Source organism: Somniosus microcephalus, chromosome 11 (assembly GCF_052327205.1).
Source record: "Somniosus microcephalus isolate GS21.2 chromosome 11, FLI_Smic_1.0, whole genome shotgun sequence".
Lineage (NCBI taxonomy): Eukaryota > Metazoa > Chordata > Chondrichthyes > Squaliformes > Somniosidae > Somniosus > Somniosus microcephalus.
Window position 1 is genome coordinate 20,745,717 of NC_140997.1, and position 17,435 is coordinate 20,763,151.

At 46.1% G+C, this 17,435-nt stretch overlaps 1 protein-coding gene across 4 annotated transcripts in view; it reads right to left on the bottom strand.

Annotated features, from left to right (window-relative positions):
• Positions 1–468: 468 nt before the first annotated feature.
• Positions 469–17,435, bottom strand: part of LOC147110360 (cytochrome P450 3A30-like) — a 56,744-nt gene continuing 39,777 nt past the window's right edge. For all 4 annotated transcript variants that reach the window (XM_086000296.1, XM_086000298.1, XM_086000300.1 and 1 more), the window contains 8 exons: positions 15,079–15,167; positions 13,052–13,200; positions 11,211–11,338; positions 9,024–9,117; positions 8,117–8,277; positions 3,861–4,087; positions 1,489–1,651; positions 469–1,279 (listed from right to left, as the gene is read on the bottom strand). In XM_086000296.1, the coding sequence (XP_085856422.1) occupies positions 1,184–1,279; positions 1,489–1,651; positions 3,861–4,087; positions 8,117–8,277; positions 9,024–9,117; positions 11,211–11,338; positions 13,052–13,200; positions 15,079–15,167 (1,107 nt within the window). In that variant the 3' untranslated portion in view covers positions 469–1,183. The remainder of the gene's footprint in view (positions 1,280–1,488; positions 1,652–3,860; positions 4,088–8,116; positions 8,278–9,023; positions 9,118–11,210; positions 11,339–13,051; positions 13,201–15,078; positions 15,168–17,435) is intronic.

The window sequence follows — 17,435 nt, forward strand, 5'->3', positions numbered from 1 at the left end:
AAAGGATGGAGCTTGTTGACAGTTGACGGTCTCTCCGACTCCCGCTCCCGCCCGCGGCAACTGTCACTCCCGCTCCCTCCAACTGTCACTCCCGCCCGCGCCAACTGTCACTCCCGCTCCCTCCAACTGTCACTCCCGCTCCCGCCAACTGTCACTCCCGCTCCCTCCAACTGTCACTCCCGCTCCCGCCAACTGTCACTCTCGCGCTCGCCAACTGTCATTCCCGCTCCCGCCAACTGTCACTCTCGCGCTCGCCAACTGTCACTCCCACGCTCGCCAACTGTCACTCCCGCTCCCGCCAACTGTCACTCTCGCGCTCGCCAACTGTCACTCCCGCGCTCGCCAACTGTCACTCCCGCTCTCGCCAACTGTCACTCCCGCTCTCGCCAACTGTCACTCCTGGGCTCCCGGGCTCTCGCTGCCCAAATTGATCAGTTGGTTTGAGACACAGGTAGCCGAAACAGCATATTGTACTCAATGATTTTAAATGTATTTCAATTTTGTTAAGACTGGCAATGTTGCTTAAAAAGCCATATATTAAATTAGTGTAAGAAGAAATCATTTACACATACATTTTCTATAGAAAACATTTAGTACTTTGGAATGATGGAATATCTATAGTATAGTCAAAACAGTTTTGTAATCACAGATGATTCATTTTCAATGTCCAAGGTTTAAAAACCATACATTATTTTGCAACGTTCTATTATCACAGATTATCTGGTCATTATCGCATTGCTGTTTGTGGGAGCTTGCTGTGCGCAAATTGACTGCCGCGTTTACCACATTACAAGACTCCACTTCGAAAAGTTCTTCATTGGCTGTAACACGTTTTGAGACATCCAGTGGTCGTGAAAGGCACTATATGAATGCAAGTCTTCCTTTCAGACAGTAATAGTAAGTTGGCAGATTTTTTTTCCTATTGAACAATCACTATTAATAGTATGCCTATAGAACATGAGGTGACTCTCTTAACATTCAGACAGTCTTAGCAACTGGAGATAGATCATGGATGCTTATCACTGTATCCTTATTGTTTCCCAAGTCTTAATGCAGGATCCTATATATTTTTATTGAGTCTCCATGTATTTTCATTTACTGAGCGGTGCAAGATCCTAATTATCTTTGTTTTGAGATGTAGACGCTCCTGTATATTTTCACAGCTCCGCATGGTCCATGTGCTTTATTCCTTTGGATCAGCATTCACTCGCGGCACAAATTTCAGGATTATGGGTTTTTTAGGTTGCATGGGTCCTTTCACATCCAGTTCTAATGGGATCTGGAATAGAAAGAGCAACGGTGATATTCAGCCAACAGGAAGGGTTCGACTGGAGAGATGGATGGTTCCGTTACATCTCATTATCTATCCATCAGCTATCATTCCATAATTCCCTTCCCACTGTATTCGCTTCAAAAACAAAAATCTCAATGCCACTTCACAACATTTAATCACACCTTCAAATAATTCCTATATTCCAGAATTCTCACCGGTGTCTCCTTGCACGGCACAAGAGTCATGTGTTGCAAGAGTGAAGCCAGCGCCATCTTCATCACGAGTTGTGCAAATCGCATCGCAATGCAGTTCCGAGGGCCCATCCCGAATGGCAGGTAGACACAAGGGTTCCGAGACTCCCTTTCCTCTTTACTGAACCTAATTATATTGGCAGAGGCAAAACAAGTGAAATAGATCATTGTCAAATTCAGTTAGAGATAGTATGCATTTATCAGAGAGACGGATGGAGAATACAACACTGTGAAACTGTAATCCTGTTTTTTGTCCCAGCTAGTCCTTCACTAATGCTTCTTGCGGTGTCGCTCCACAGCCACTGGGGGCCAATCTTGAATGTGTGAGCCCAGACAATGGAGTGTTGGCAGGCTCATCAACTGTGGAGAGCGGCAGTACAGCCAAGGTTGATCCTGTCCTCAATTGACATCCAATTGTGTGCAGATCTATCATAAAAAGCCAAACTGGGAGCTTTGCATGTCATAAGACCACAACTTGCATATTAAAAGAGGCCGACCACCTGAACAGGCAGGTGCTTCTCTGCAGGTGGCAGCAGCCCGATTGTTGTCGTAAATGGGGCGTTAAGTCTACCGAACCCATTACTGCCCCATTCATGCTGATCATTAGGGATGAGAAAGGCCATTTGCCCCATCACAACCCATCTACTTAGTAAGATCCTAAAGTACCTCCCATTGCAGATTCCAATTGTTTCTTAAAATGGTCCAGGGTGTTTGTCTCTACTATCCCAAGATTTCTATCCTATACATTGATCACTTTGTGTAAAAAAGAATTCAACATTAATCCTAAATTTACCACTTACTCATTTCAATCTTTGTTCTCCTCTCATGAATTAAAGTAACACCCGGGGTATACGTTTTCAATTCCCTTAACTATCTTATGTACCTCTAGAAGATCGCCTCATCAAGGCTGAAGTGGCCAAGTTTCTCCAGTTTCTCATCATAACTCAGACACGAGAATCAGCCTTGTTGTGGCTCTTCTCTGCATTTCCTCCAGTACTTGGTCTCCCTTGTGTCTCAGCAACCAGAATTGGACAGTACTCAAGGTAGGGCCTGACCAAAGCATGGTACTCTAGGTCACAACTTCAGCCAGTTCCAGGGGTTTACTTTGAATTGCTAATGCCTTTCAGTGAACCAACAGTCTTTTATGTGGAACTTTGTCAGATTCCTTTTGGAGGTTTAGGTAGAACATGTTGCTGGGTTTCAAGACATTGAGAGGCTGGTCAGTTTTAGCCATTGTTTGTATGAATATTACTGTCATTACAGGATGGTGACTTCTCGAACTACCTGAAGCAGTCTCAACTGGCTCTTTCTAGATGGTAGGTCAGCTCAGGTGTCAGGCGGCCCTTCCAAATCAGGGAGAAATACACAGCTTCCAGCATCCCCAACATGCTTTTGCACATGTACAGGTGATAAGAAAACAGACTGCACATGGTCAATTAAATAAAAACCAAAAGGCTCTTGATGGTTCAGTTGGTTAATGGGCTAAACAGTAAAGTCCAAAATGTGATGTCTGCTCATTGCTGAGGTAGTTGACCTCAGTCAGGGTGGTGATAGCAGTGCTATATTTAACCTCAGTAGCCCAAGGTCTGTGGAATGCAAAGAGAAACATGCCTGGTGTCTGCTCCTGATCACTAGACTTGCTGCAAAGTAGGTGTGTATGTTGCTATTCAAGGAGGACATTGCTCTGCCCAGTGGGGGCTGGTGACCCTTTGACAGGTGAGGCACACGCAACGCCTGCCTAACCAAACCAGCTTTTTAACCATAGTAACAGGACCTTCACTCATGCGCTCATACCCCGTGCCACAGTCCAGGACACAAGCCGGTAATCTGCCTGCCATTTTCAGCTAGTTTCGCCATGGAATGACCAAACACCCAACTGCATCGGAAGCTGCTTGACCATCAAAAGGCAAAACCATCCGGAATCCGAGACACAACTACAACTTCCGCACTCTGTTTCTGTGCTGTACATTCTATGTACTGGAAGTCAAGGCGAGGCAGTGCAAGCGCCTCTGCTGAAGGCCCCAGCAGCTGAATAGCCCACCAACACTCAGGCTTATACTTAAACAATGGTTGCCTGAACAAGGCAGCAGAAGTGGCAGGTGCCCTGTAAGAAGTCAAGACTTGTGCAGAGTGTGGTGATGGCACGGCACTGCAGTAAATTACGGATTTGACGCAGGTCAGAGGCCTGGGCTAGTTAAAATTCCCCATAGGTAGGAAGTTTCCATGCAAATACAGAAATGTTTACAATAAATCCCAACTCGTATCAACAGAGGCCATGAAAGGTTGGCAGGGTGGGGATCGGGAAAAAGAAAATCACAAATCCCATTGCTACGTACCTTTCAGGTCTGAACTCCTCAGGCTCCGGCCAGTATGCTGGATCATGGTGCAGGACATAGGCAGGCACCATGACAATGGTCCCCTTTGGAATGGTCAGCCCATTGAGCTGGACATCTTTCTTGCACACTCTGTCTATACGGGGTGCAGGAGGGTACAGTCGCAGGGTTTCAGATATCACCATTTCCAAGTACTCCAACTGCATCACTGCTTCATATGTGGGAGGAGCCTTCACACAGAAACACACTTTTAGCAACTGAACTGACACATAGAGGCAGAGGGCATGGCTGAGGTACTAAATGAGTACTTTGCATCTGTCTTCACCAAGGAAGAAGATGCTTCCAAAGTCATAGTGAAAGAGGAGGTAGAGGAGATACTGGATGAGATAAAAATTGATAAAGAGGAGGTACTAGAAAGGCTGTCTGAACTTAAAAGTTGATAAGTCACCAGGACCGGATGGGATGCATCCTCGGACGCTGAGGGAGATTCAGTAGGAAATCGCGGAGATACTCGCCATAATCTTCCCATCTTTCTTAGATACAGGGGTGGTGCCAGAGGACTGGAGAATTGCAAATGTTACACCCTTATTCAAAAAAAAGGGTGTAAGGATAAACCCAGCAACTACAGGCCAGTCAGCTTAACCTCGGTAGTGGGGAAGCTTTTAGAAACGATAATCCAGGACAAAATTAACAGTCACGTAGACAAGTGTAGATTAATTAAGGAAAGCCAGCACGGATTTGTTAAAAGCAAATCATGTTTAACTAACTTGATCGAGTTTTTTGATGAGGTAACAGAGGGTTGATGAGGGTATTGCGGTTGATGTGGTGTACATGGACTTCCAAAAGGCGTTTGATAACGTGCCACATAATAGGCTTGTCAGCAAAGTTGAAGCCCATGGAATAACAGGGGCAGTGGCAGCATGGATACGAAATTGGCTAAGTGACAGGAAACATTGTAGTGGTGAATGGTTGTTTTTCAGACTGGAGGAAGGTAAACAGTGGTGTTCCCCAGGGGTCAGTACCAGGATCACTGCTTTTCTTGATAAATATTATTCGTTTATGGGATGTGGGCGTCACTGGCAAGGCCAGCATTTATTGCCCATCCCTAATTGCCCTTGAGAAGGTGGTGGTGAGCCGCCTTCTTGAACTGCTGTAGTCCGTGTGGTGAAGGTACTCCCAGTGCTGTTAGGCAGGGAGTTCCAGGATTTTGACCCAGCAACGATGAAGGATTGGCGATATACTTCTAGGTCAGGATGGTGTGTGACTTGGAGGGGAACTTGAAGGTGGTGGTGTTCACATGCACCTGCTGCCCTTGTCTTTCTAGGTGGAAGAGGTCGCGGGTTTGTTAGGTGCTGCTGAAGAAGCCTTGGCGAGTTGCTGCAGTGCATCTTGTAGATGGTACACACTGCAGTCACGGTACGCCGCTGGTGGAAGGAGTGAATGTTTAAGGTGATAGATGGGGTGCCAATCAAGTGGGCTGCTTTATCCTGGATGGTGTCAAGCTTCTTGAGTGTTGTTGGAGCTGCACTCATCTAGGCAAGTGGAGAGTATTCCATCGCACTCCTTACTTGTACCTTGTAGATGGTGGAAAAGTTTTGGGGAGTCAGGAGGCGAGACACCTGCCGCAGAAAACCTAGCCTCTCGCTGCTCTTGTTGCCACAGTATTTATGTGGCTGGTCCAGTTAAGTCCATGGTGACCCCCACGATGTTGATGGTGCGGGATTCGCCGATGGTAATGCCGTTGAATGGACTTGGTTGTAGAAGGCACAATTTCAAAATTTGCAGATGACACAAAACTTGGAACTTTCATGAAAAGTGAGGAGGATAGTGATAGACTTCAAGACAGACAGACAGGCTGGTGAAATGGGCAGATACATGGCAGATGAAATTTAATGCAGAAAAATGAGAAAAGTGATACATTTTGGTAGGAAAAACAAGGAGAGGCAACATAAACTAAAGGACACAATCCTAAGGGGGTGCATGAACACAGAGACCTGGGAGTATATGTCCACAATTCGTTGAAGGTAGGAGGGCAGGTTGAGAAAACAGTTAAAAAAGCATACGGGATCCTGGGCTTCATAAATAGAGGCATAGAATACAAAAGCAAGGAAGTTATGATGAACCTTTATAAAACACTGGTTCAGCCTCAACTGGAGTATTGTGTCCAATTCTGGGCACCACACTTTAGGAAGGAAGTGAAGACTTGAGAGGGTGCAGAAAGGATTTACGAGACTGAATCTGGGGATGAGGGGGGAATGATCCCCGGGATGAGGGACTTCAGTTACGTTGATAGACTGGAGAAGCTGTGGTTGTTCTCCTTAGAGCAGAGAAGGTTGAGAGGAGATTTGATAGGTGTTCAAAATCATGCGGGGTCTAGACAGAGTAGATAGAGAGAAACTGTTCCCATTGGCGAAAGGGTCGAGAGCCAGAGGACACAGATTCAAGGTGATTAGCAAAAAAACCAAAGGCAACATGAGGAAAAACTTTTTTACGCAGCGAGTGGTTATGATCTGAATGCACTGCCTGAAAGGGTGGCGGAGGCAAACTCAATCATGGCTTTCAAAAGGGAATTGGATAAGTACCTGAAGGAAAAAAAATGTGCAGGTCTAGGGGGAAAGGGCAGGGGAGTGGGACTAGCTGAAGTGCTCTTGCAGAGAGCCGGCACGGGCTCGACAGGCCGAATGGCCTCCTTCTGTGCTGTAACCATTCTATGATTCTAGTAAAAGCTGGGAGTAGGGGGGCGCAAACTAGAATGTTATGTTTTATTACAGGCCAGAAGAAATATTTTCTGTTTTTGTGTATTGGTAGAGAAGATCTTTCCACTGTGGGGAAGACATGAACTAGGGGCCCTAAATACAAGATCTTCACTAATAAATCCAATTGGGAATTCAGGAGACATTCCTTATCCAGAGAGTGGTTACAATGTGGAATTTACTACCACATGGAGTGGTTCAGGCCAATAGGATAGATGCATTTAAGAATAAGCTAGGTAAGCACATGAGGGAGAAAGGAATAGAAGGATATGTTGACAGGGTTAGATGAAGAAGGGTGGGAGGAGGCTCATGTGGAGCATGGACCTGTTGGGACGAATGGCCTGTTCCTGTGCTGTAAATACTACGTAATATATGTCGTGAGCACAAAACAGATCAAACACCATTAAGTGCTTTATATTTGTAATGAATATACTAGCCAATTGTAGAGCAATGCAGAAAGCCAGAGTGCAGATTGTCTATTTGCTATCTGTTAAGGGTGAAGAAGATCTATTTAAGGATGATGGGGGTAGAAAAGAACAAAATAACAACTCAATAAAGAGGGGTGGGGGTGTTACCTGCTGGTAAAAAAAAGCAGGATGAAATGAAGAGGATCCAGGGATGATGGCCACCACTGTCCAGCATGGAATGCAATGTAAATGAGGTCATTCACATCACGTGAGCTAATCATCATCAACAGGATCGAAATAACATACAGCTCTCCTGGCTGTTCCCTCCCTCCTCACACACAAACATTTTGGTGAACAATTGTCCATCGAAGACCTGTAAAGGACTTGACGTCAAAGCACACTAAACTCAGCACATTGTGGACATTTGAAGGTCACAGGAAAATAGAGCAGCTGCTGGTGATCGAATACCACAGGAAATGAACCCCATTCATTGACTTGGCCACTATGGCCCCTGGGGGCAATTCTCTGAACACACGCCAGTAGTGCTGAAGTCAAAAGGATGGAAAATCACAAGCAGCGCGCCCATTATTTCCCCAATAGCTGCTTCCACCCAGCAGGTGAGGTTCCCATCGCCAGCGTGCACTCAGGAAATGATCCCTATCGGTAAACCCCAGCTCTCTCGCCATCAGCCATGGCTCACCTGGTAGCACTTTCACCTCAGTCAGAAGGCTGTGGTTTCAAGTCCCGCGCCCAAGACTTGCGCACACTTATCCAGGCTGACACTCCAGTGCAGTACTGAGGGAGTGCTGTACTGTCGGAGGTGCCATCTTTCAGTTGAGACATTAAACAGAGGCTCGTCTCAGGTAGATTTAAAACATTCCATGGCACAATTTTGAAATTCAAGGGAGTTCTCCCTGGCCAATATTTATCTGATCATTATCACATCGCTGTTTGTGGAACCTTGCTGTGCGCAAATTGGCTGCCGCGTTTCTTACATCACAACATTGACTGCATTTCAAAAGTACTTCATTGGCTGTAAAGGGGGTTGGGATGTCCTGAAAGACACCATTTAAATGCAAGTTCTTTCTCAACGACTCACTTTGTTGGGAAAAGCCTCATCTATTTCTTGCTGCAGTTTCTTCTGTACGTCTGGGTGCATAGCCAGATTGTACGCCACATATGACAACGTATTGCTGGAGGTCTCGTACCCGGCAAGGATAAACACAAGGGCCTGTGCCAGAATCTCCGTGTCAGTCAGAGCTGCAGAGAATCGGAAGAATCAGAATTTGTACTGCAAACTTCACCTTACAACATAGAAGCTTAAAATGTTGGGTTTTCAATGCAAATATTTCAGAAAACTTGTATCATTATTACAGCTACTTAAAAATGCAATGCCACAGATAATTCAACGCTTCCAATAACCGTGCCTGGAGTACTAAATTAGGCACGTACTAAAAACATTGAATATATGCCCAGCACAGTAAGCAGAATAGATTACAAGCTAGAGTTTAGTAAGAGGAAACTACAAGTGAAACGGCAGTTCAAATCTACTTTCTAATGCTTGTGTAAATCAGCACTTTTATGCTTTTGTAAGATAGAAAAGATGAACATTTCTAAAAGCAACAAGGGACAGTCAGCGTTGAAAGGGTTAATGTGCAGGTAGTGCTCACTGGAACTCCAGTGCACAGCCACACAGGGGTGATTAATGTGTGTCTGCGATTTCCCTGCACTATCCAGTTCCCAATCTCAAACCCATGACTGTGGGGAATCACTGGCCAGAAACCAGGCAATTCCCAGTAGGGCGAGAGAGGAAACAAATCCCAGCAGGAGTTAGGCCTCCCCAGACTGTTCTCACTGAACCCCCTCACTGTTGGTTTTAGAGCAGGTCACGTGTCCAAACTGTCAGCCAGGTAGGGTATGGGGAGACCAGAGAGATAGACAGGGAGCATTAACTTCAGGGACAGAAACAAGGATGAAGGGAAGGAGAGGTTTTCCACTGATGGTACCTTTGTATGTCGAATTGCTGACTCCATTCTGCTCCTCGGGGCTGATGTCGGTCGTTTGAGAATCAACCATCAGCTGCAGAAAATCCACCCGATCCTGAGAGTTAAACAAGAACCATGTGAGGACTCGGCTCCGATGGCACAGAAACCGGATTCTTAGGATTAAAGTCATAGATCCTGAAATTCCCGAGGGGTGGAAAGGAGGAACTAGAACATATTGCCTCCAGAGGGGCCAGACTCAGAATCCACCCCGATCTCTAGTCGGGGAAGAGCGGTCGAGTCTTCCACCCATTCAAACATGCTCAAAGACTGCTCTGGGGAGTGTCAGAGGGAGTTCCTGATCTACGCCGGGCATTCTGCCCATTACATTTTTCCCAGGCCCAATGGAATTCCAGTCAGCCAATTATGTATCTAGTAAAGGCCCCGAGACTCACTGAGAGAAAGGTAATCAATCCCACAGGGCTCGCCATTCTATCCCTGTGGGGAGAAGACAAAATCTAAGAACCTTAAATCTTTGGCCTTCAAGGTTTGCCTGCTCCCCCGACTGGAGCAGCAGAGCCTGTAGTCAGGCAGAGCCACTCATGGTGACTATATAAATTACTCCATCCCCTACAATGGGACAGGGTCATCACTGATGGCCGTGGGTGGCCAGCGGGAGTCCCCACTACTCCACTCTGCTGGTGGTGGAGTAGGGACCCTGGAATTCCACGACACAGAAGATCACTCAGCTCAGCACAGCTGCATTGGTTCTCAGACCTAACAATTTAGTCCCATCCGCAACAGCCTTTTAAAATTCTGTTTTCAAATATTTATCCACTTCCCTATTAGAAGCGGTTATGGATTCTGCTTCTGGTCGGGCTTTCTGCGTCCTATCAGTCCTCTGCATGAAAATAATTTTGCCTAATTGCTCACATGGTTTTCGATTTATGCCCTCGAGTTACCAACGCACCAACTAGTGGAAAGGTTTTCCCCCCGTTTACCTCAACAACATTTTGAATCTGATCTCCTCTGAACTGTCTGTATTCCTGTGAAAAAGACACATTTTCTTGTGTCTCTCCTCATAGCTAAAACCTCTCATCCTTGATTTATCTTCCTAATGAAGCTCTCCTGTACCCTCGCCATAGTCGGTTAAACAAGTCAAGGACACAGTTATTCCATTTTGGGTAGGCTGCAATAAATGGAGATTCTTGCTCTTGGATCAATTTAACCAACTTTACTTTGAATACAAGATGCTCAACATGACAAACCACCTCCAGTAATGCTGCTCCTCTCCTGCACAGTCACTGACAGGCACTTCTCCCAACATTTAATTAGCTACAACTCTGCTGTAAAGGTGGCCTCAGTATTGGACAACACCCTCTAATCCAATTTAGCTGCAAGAATATATTTGCCTCAAACAGTCACTGCTGTCCATCAACTAAATCAATTCCGGTTTTGCTCTGGACATTTAATGGAGCACAAAGTACAAACGGGTAGTGCACCACCACCACACCTGGTGTCAAACAGATTACACACTACAGCTGTCAATCGTAAAACAACTTTGGAAAGGCTAGGGAACAGTTAGAGGCCTTCACTTACATACAATACAATAATAAGATTTCTAATCAACATCGATACAGACCAAGAGAAAAGATCAGGACTGCTTTCATTCACACCAAGAATACTGGTATAGTCTCCTCTTCTGCTCCTCCTCCCCACCCCACCCCATCCATCTTTAATCAGGTCTTCTATTCACCGGTCATCCAGTACCTCTTTTACTACTGGGCCCCTATTTCTGACCCAAAACACCATGGGGTAGACTTTCCGCAGACTTCTCCTGATCACCCACTGTAACCTCGGCCAAAGACTGGCGGAAGCCTGGGATAGACAGCGAAAGTAGCCGTCACCCCCGCCGTTTCCACATTACAGCGGGAGATGGGTGAACCCCAGCAGCAATCCCAGGCATGCGACCGTAGGGCTGGATCCAACCAGATTGAACATTTAAACCGCACGCCTGGCTGGCAAACTTCAACAACTGCAAAATGACACAATATTCCCCAGGTACCCGTCCCTTCTAATTATACCAATGTTGTTACAGCCATTTCCTTTCTAGTTGTGAGAATAAGGCAGTGAAGGATAGTCAGTATTGCGGGAGAGTGGCAGAACAGGTGCAGCAACCTGAACCGTTTCAATGGTTAGTTTAACACTCACGGTGTGCACTTCTTTTTGTCTCTTTGCCTTCAAACTCGTCAAAGCACTCATGAAAAAGGCAGTCACATCTCGAGGGAAGAAGCTGAAATCAAGTTTTACCATGATTGGGAGAAAGGCAGGAAAAATCACTGGAAAAAAGAAAAATCAAAAATCAAACAGATGACCAACAGTCGTAGCTCTGCACACAGGTTTAGAAAGGAGCGGGTGAGGGAGACATTTCTATAGCGCCTTTCACAAACTCAGGACGTTCCAAAGCACTTAACAGCCAAAGAAGTCTTTTTGAAATGTAACCACTGTTGTGATGTAGGAAACATGACATAAATACTGTGTCTCACCTCCTGACTCCCCAAAGCCTTTCTACCATTTACAAGGCACTAGTCAGGAGTGTGATGGAATACTCTCCACTTGCTTGGATGAGTGCAGCTCCAACAACACTCAAGAAGCTCCACACCATCCAGGACAATGCAGCCCGCTTGATTGGCACTCCATCCAACACCTTAAACATTCACTCCCTCCACCACCGGCGTACCGTGGCTGCAGTGTGTACCATCTACAAGATGCACTGCAGCAACTCGCCAAGGCTTCTTCAGCAGCACCTCCCGAACCCGTGATCTCTTCCACCTAGAAGGACAAGGGCAGCAGGAGCATGGGAACACCACCATCTCCAAGTTGCCCTCCAAGTTACATACCATCCTGACTTGGAATTATATCGCCATTTCTTCATTGTCGCTGGGTCAAAATCCTGGAACTCCTTCCCTAACAGCACTATGGGAGTACTTTCACCACACGGACTGCAGCGGTTCAAGGCGGTGGCTCACCACCACTTTCTCAAGGGCAACTAGGGATGGGCAATAAATGCAGGCCTTGCCAGCAACACCCACATCCCATGAATGAATAAAAAAAGCTAATTTGCGCACAGCAAGCTCCCACAAAACAGCAATGTGATAATTAACAGAAACTGTTTTAGTGATGTTGGTTGAGGGATAAATATTGGCCTGGAAACTGGGAGAACTCCCGTTCTTCGAAATAGTACCATGGGATCTTTTACATCCACCCAAGAGGGCAGACGGGGCCTTAGTTTAAGGTTTCATCCGAAAAATGGCAACTCAGTGCAGCGCTCCCTCAGCACTGCATGAAGTGTCTGGATTAAGTGCTCAAACCTCTGGAGTGGGACTTGAACCCACAACCTTCTGACTCAGAGGCAAGCGTGCTACCCACCGAGACTGATTCTGAACTTCTATAGACCTTGCTCCTGACAATGTTTCCATTTTATTCCCTCTCTTACCAAGTCTTAAAAGTTTACAGTATAGGAGGAGGCCATTCAGCCCATGTCTGTGCCGGCTCTTTGCTAGAGCAATCCAAGACTAATCCCACTACCCTGATCTCTTCCCATGGTCCTGTATCTTCCTCGGCTTCAAATATTTATCCATTTTCTACTTAAAAGGGGTTATGATCTCTGCTTCAAACCGCCCCTTCACACGCTGTTCGGGGGGCGGGTAAAAACGGGACTGAAAATTCTCAGTAAGCATTGAGCAAACGGTGAAAAAAAGCCACCTGGCAGTCAAATTGTTGAATTACAGAGGCTCATAGGCAAAACTTATTGGACCAGATTTTGCTGTAGCAGGACATCTAAGGGCATCAGCTGTTAGTTAGCCTTGCTCCTGCATCCTTTAGCTCAAAAAAAAGTTTTGCTCACAAGTTGCTGGAAGTGCGAGCAGGTAACGGCACAGCGAGGGAAACAGGGCAATTGAGGCCCGAATGACCTTAACCAAAAAGACTCAAGAAAAAAAAATCACTACCCTAGCTCAACTAAAAGAAAACAAATATTTTGAATCACTTACAAGCAAAGAGAAGTACAGGGTTGAAGAAGCTGAATTTCATAAATTTCTTTATGTTGTTGATAAACGGGTCATTGGGATTGTTGATGGAGTCGACATCCACGCTGAATGCAGTGCTGGAGACCACATCCATGCTGTACGTTCCGAAGATACTGGCAGAAGAGAAATGTGCTCATTAAGAACTGATTAACAGCCGATAGTTGAGGCACAGTTAAAGCATTGCAGAGTTTACAGCACTGGAACAGGCCATTTGGCCCAACTGGTCTATGCTAGCGTTTTTGCTCCACACGAGCCTCCTCCCACCTCTCTCATCTCACCCCAACAGCATATCCTTCTATTCCTTTCTCCCTCATGTGCTTATCTAGCTTCCCCTTAAATGTATCTATGCTACTCGCCTCAACCACTCCTTGTGGTAACAAGTTCCACATTCTTACCACTCCTGACAATTAACCAGTGTTTCCTATTGGATTTATTGGTGACCAATGTTCCCTTTAAGCTGGGTGGTCGCAGAGCGATCTTCAGGTCACGCACAGGTCGCTTGCCAGCTTTCCAATGGAAAAAACGTGCGTGCTTGGAGATCTGAATGGGCCATGCAGCCTGTTAAAGAGGATACGCACCCAAAAATAAAATTAGAGGGAACATTGTTGGTGACTATCATATTTATAGCCCCTATAGCTCTCCTGCAAGTGGAAACATCTTATCCACGTTTACCCTGTCAAACCACTTCATAATTTTAAAGACCTCTATTAAGTCACTCCTCAGCTTTCTCTTTTCTAGAGAAAAAGAGCCCCAGCCTTTTCCTGATACAACCTCTCAGTTCTGGTATCATCCTTGTAAATCTTTTTCTGCACCTTCTCCAGTGACTCACTATCCATTTTATAATATGTTGATGTTGTTTGGATTAAAATCAATATTCAGAGTGAAACATTCACCCACTGCGACCGGGTTTCTGCTTGGACTGGAACAACGCCCAAAGGGCGAGAAACCACCGAGGAGTCTTGAAAGAGGGGAGCTATTCGAACACCCTGTCCTCTCGTGCTTTTAAACAGAGGAAAATGGAAACAGAAAAAGGTTGTCTGCTCTCAGTTCAAATGGCTTTTTGAAAATAGATGCAGGCACAATGGCCAGGATTGTAACTTGGAGGCGGGGAGGTTGGATTGTGGTCGGGAAACCTGGAACTACAAGGTCTCCGATCGTGCGGGGTGGGGGTATTAGTGAGGCATGGACGCTGGATCCAGCAGGTAAGTGGAAAGGCACTCCTGGATCCAGCAGTCCTCGCCTCCATTTAGCTGCCGGGTTCCCCAGAGGCCCGGGAAACCTGGCTGCCCAGAGTGAAATTTAAAATGGAGTTTCTAAGTGAGGAACACAGCCTCATTATAATATTTAAAATGCCAACCCGCCTCCGGGGAGCAGGTTGGCTGCTCATCCCCCCAACCCCCGTCCCGCCTCCATTAAAACCGGAAGTGGGCAGGTTGGGGTCGGGTTTCAGATTTCTAAGACTTTAACCTCCCACCTGACCCAAACCCACCCGTTTTTTGGGGTTAAAATTCCCCCCATTGTGTTGGAACATGGAGTAGAACCCAATTGGGGTGGATCAGAGGAACCGTCACAATAGGTCATTCCCACAGATCCCTCAGAACCGCTCAAAGTGACATTGGTGAAATCGAGGGAGCATTTCATCCACCTTCTTGGCCAACACGGTTACCCCAAGAGGGGAAATAAACAAATAGAAGGAGTTAAATTCCTCAAAAATAAAATACAAGGGTATATGTGGTTGTCCAGTATGGAAGCTGTATGTTTATGAGCTGCAATGAGAAGTTAGTATGTCCCGTCTGAACCAGCCCAGAAGCAGGTATAACTGGCTGACACAGGACGATCAATAAGTTTATGAAGTGTCAGCGAGGGTCACGCTCCTCTCAGAACAGTGTGAATTAGAAGGTCCTTGGAGCAAAGTGAAAATGATTTGATGGGATAGGAAAGGTTTGTGGTGGAGGAACGCGGATCCGTAATCAGACAAACAAATTACTCACTCCTTCATGTCGACAGGTTCATTCAGCTTTGCTTTCTTTTCTGCAAATTTCACAAGATTTTCTGAATAGTGATTGATTATTGGACACATCTGGGGAGGGAAAAAAAGGGCAACCAAAGTAAGGGATGTACACAAAGCTGGCCTGGACCCAAATATGGTTGTACATATTCCGGGGGTTTCATCACATGACCTCCTGTCTCCAACTGCCCCGCCCCCACACTCTGGCCATTGGTCGCTTGACATGTCCATCCTCGTGGGGCATCACCTTCCTAGGCCAATCGGAAAGTGAATAGACTCTTCATTCCCAGATTGGATATTCTTCACCGTCAGTTGAATAGCAAATTACCCCATGTCCAAACATTTTTATAAACTAGCAAAACAAAGTGTTCAAAGAATATTTTTTTTAATTATACACTTTTTTTAAATGAACACCCCTATGATTTTTTTCTATTGGGTTGCTCGCCGCAGTGCCCTGGAAATTAGTCTCGAATTCCTGGAGACTCCAGGGCAATCCTGGAGGGATGGCAACCCTAGACCCAAATGATTTGGAATCACACTGAAATTTAGTGAATTCCATCTTAAAACTCTTGCTTGTACTAAAGTATGTATCCATAGTGGCCACCTCAATGAATTCTTGGTCAAGAGGGGATCTTCTCTCTTAGGGCTGGTCTGCCTGCTTTTGATTCCAGGGTGAGGTCGGCCCTTTTCTATGATAATAGATAGCAGGCGATTAGGCCATTAATTGGAAATCCTACCAAAGCTGATTATCTCAGCTGCTGCACAGGTTGGAAAACAAGACCTCCGATCTTATTCCCTCTGCAACATGCTTCTGATTATCCCCACACAAAGCAGAACTGACAAGGTTAAATGGTTATAGGGTGGCCTGTTACCTGCAGACTTGGCTATTTCAATGATCTCTTGGCCAGTCTCCCACCTTCAACTTTCCATAAATTTGATTTCATCCTAAACTCTGCCCATGTCCTAACTCGCACCAGGTCCCATTCATCCATCGCCCCTGTGCTCACTGACCTACACTGGCTCCCAGTCTGGCAACGCCTCACATTTAAAATTCTCATCCTAGTGTTCAAATCCCTCAGTGGCCTCGCCCCCTCCCCATCTCCAACCTCCTCTGGTCATACAACCCTCTAATTCTGCCCTCTTGTGCATCACTGATTTTTTTTGACCCACCACTGGTGGACGTGCCTTCAACCTCTCACTCTCACTCTCACTCGGCTCAGTCAAATTTTGTTTGACAACGCTCCTTTGAAACGCCTTGGGACATTTTCTACGTTAAAGGCATTATATAAATTGTTGACTAATGATACCTGCTCTCCTGACCAAGAGTAAAATAAAAACAGGAAAGAAAAATGCAAGCCATACCCTGCATCAACTTAATCTGGCATCAATGATGTCAAAATCAGTCACATTAGATACTTTACACCTGCATATCCACGTGTTGCAGACTGGAAGTCAACATGCTGCTGGTTGCAGAATACGAATCATTTGTGAGAGCGCTTTGGCTGAAGGAATGTGGGTGATTGGACACATTTGGTTTGCGAAATATTTTTTACCTTCTTTTCGGTACATCCCCAGAGAGGCAAAAATAGCAAATAACTTCCATTTATATTGCATCTTTAAATGCCGGCACAGGCCCAAACTGTTATCAAAAATAAATGCACGCCAAGCCAAAAGGAGGAAATATTAGGAGAGGTGGCCAAAGGCTCAGTCGAACAAGTGGGATTTAAGGAGGGTCTTAAGAAGGAGGAGGATGTGGAGAGGCAGAGGAGCCTTAGGCAGTGAATTCCAGCATGGTGCCTAGGCGGCGGAAAACATGGACACCAATGGTGATGCGAGGGGTGGGGAATGTGCGCAAAAGGCCAGAGTCAGAGGAACAGAGAGTTCAGGGGGGGCTGGAGGAGGTTTCAGAAATGGGGAGGAATGAGGCCATGAAGAGATTTAAATACATGGGCAAAAATTTAAATTGGAGAAATGGGGAGGGGGGTGGTGGGGGGGGGAGGTGGTGAAGGAGTCGGACTTGGTGCAGGATCTGGGCAGCGGAATTCTGGATGAGCTGATGTAGGGATTTACGGAGGGTGGCAGGGGCTGAAGATGATCACGTTCGTCTTCCCAGTATTTAACTGGAGGAAATTGCAGCTCATCCAAGACCGGTTGTCAGATAATTAATCAGTCGGGCAACACAGGAAGTGAAGCAGTTGAGGGGTTGTGGTAGAGCTGGGTGTTGTCAACATTCAAGTGGACCCCATGTCTGCGGATGATGTCGCCAACGGACAGCATTTAGCTGAGGAAGAGGAGGGGGCCATGGTTAGATCATTGGAGGACCCTAGAGGTAATGGTGCA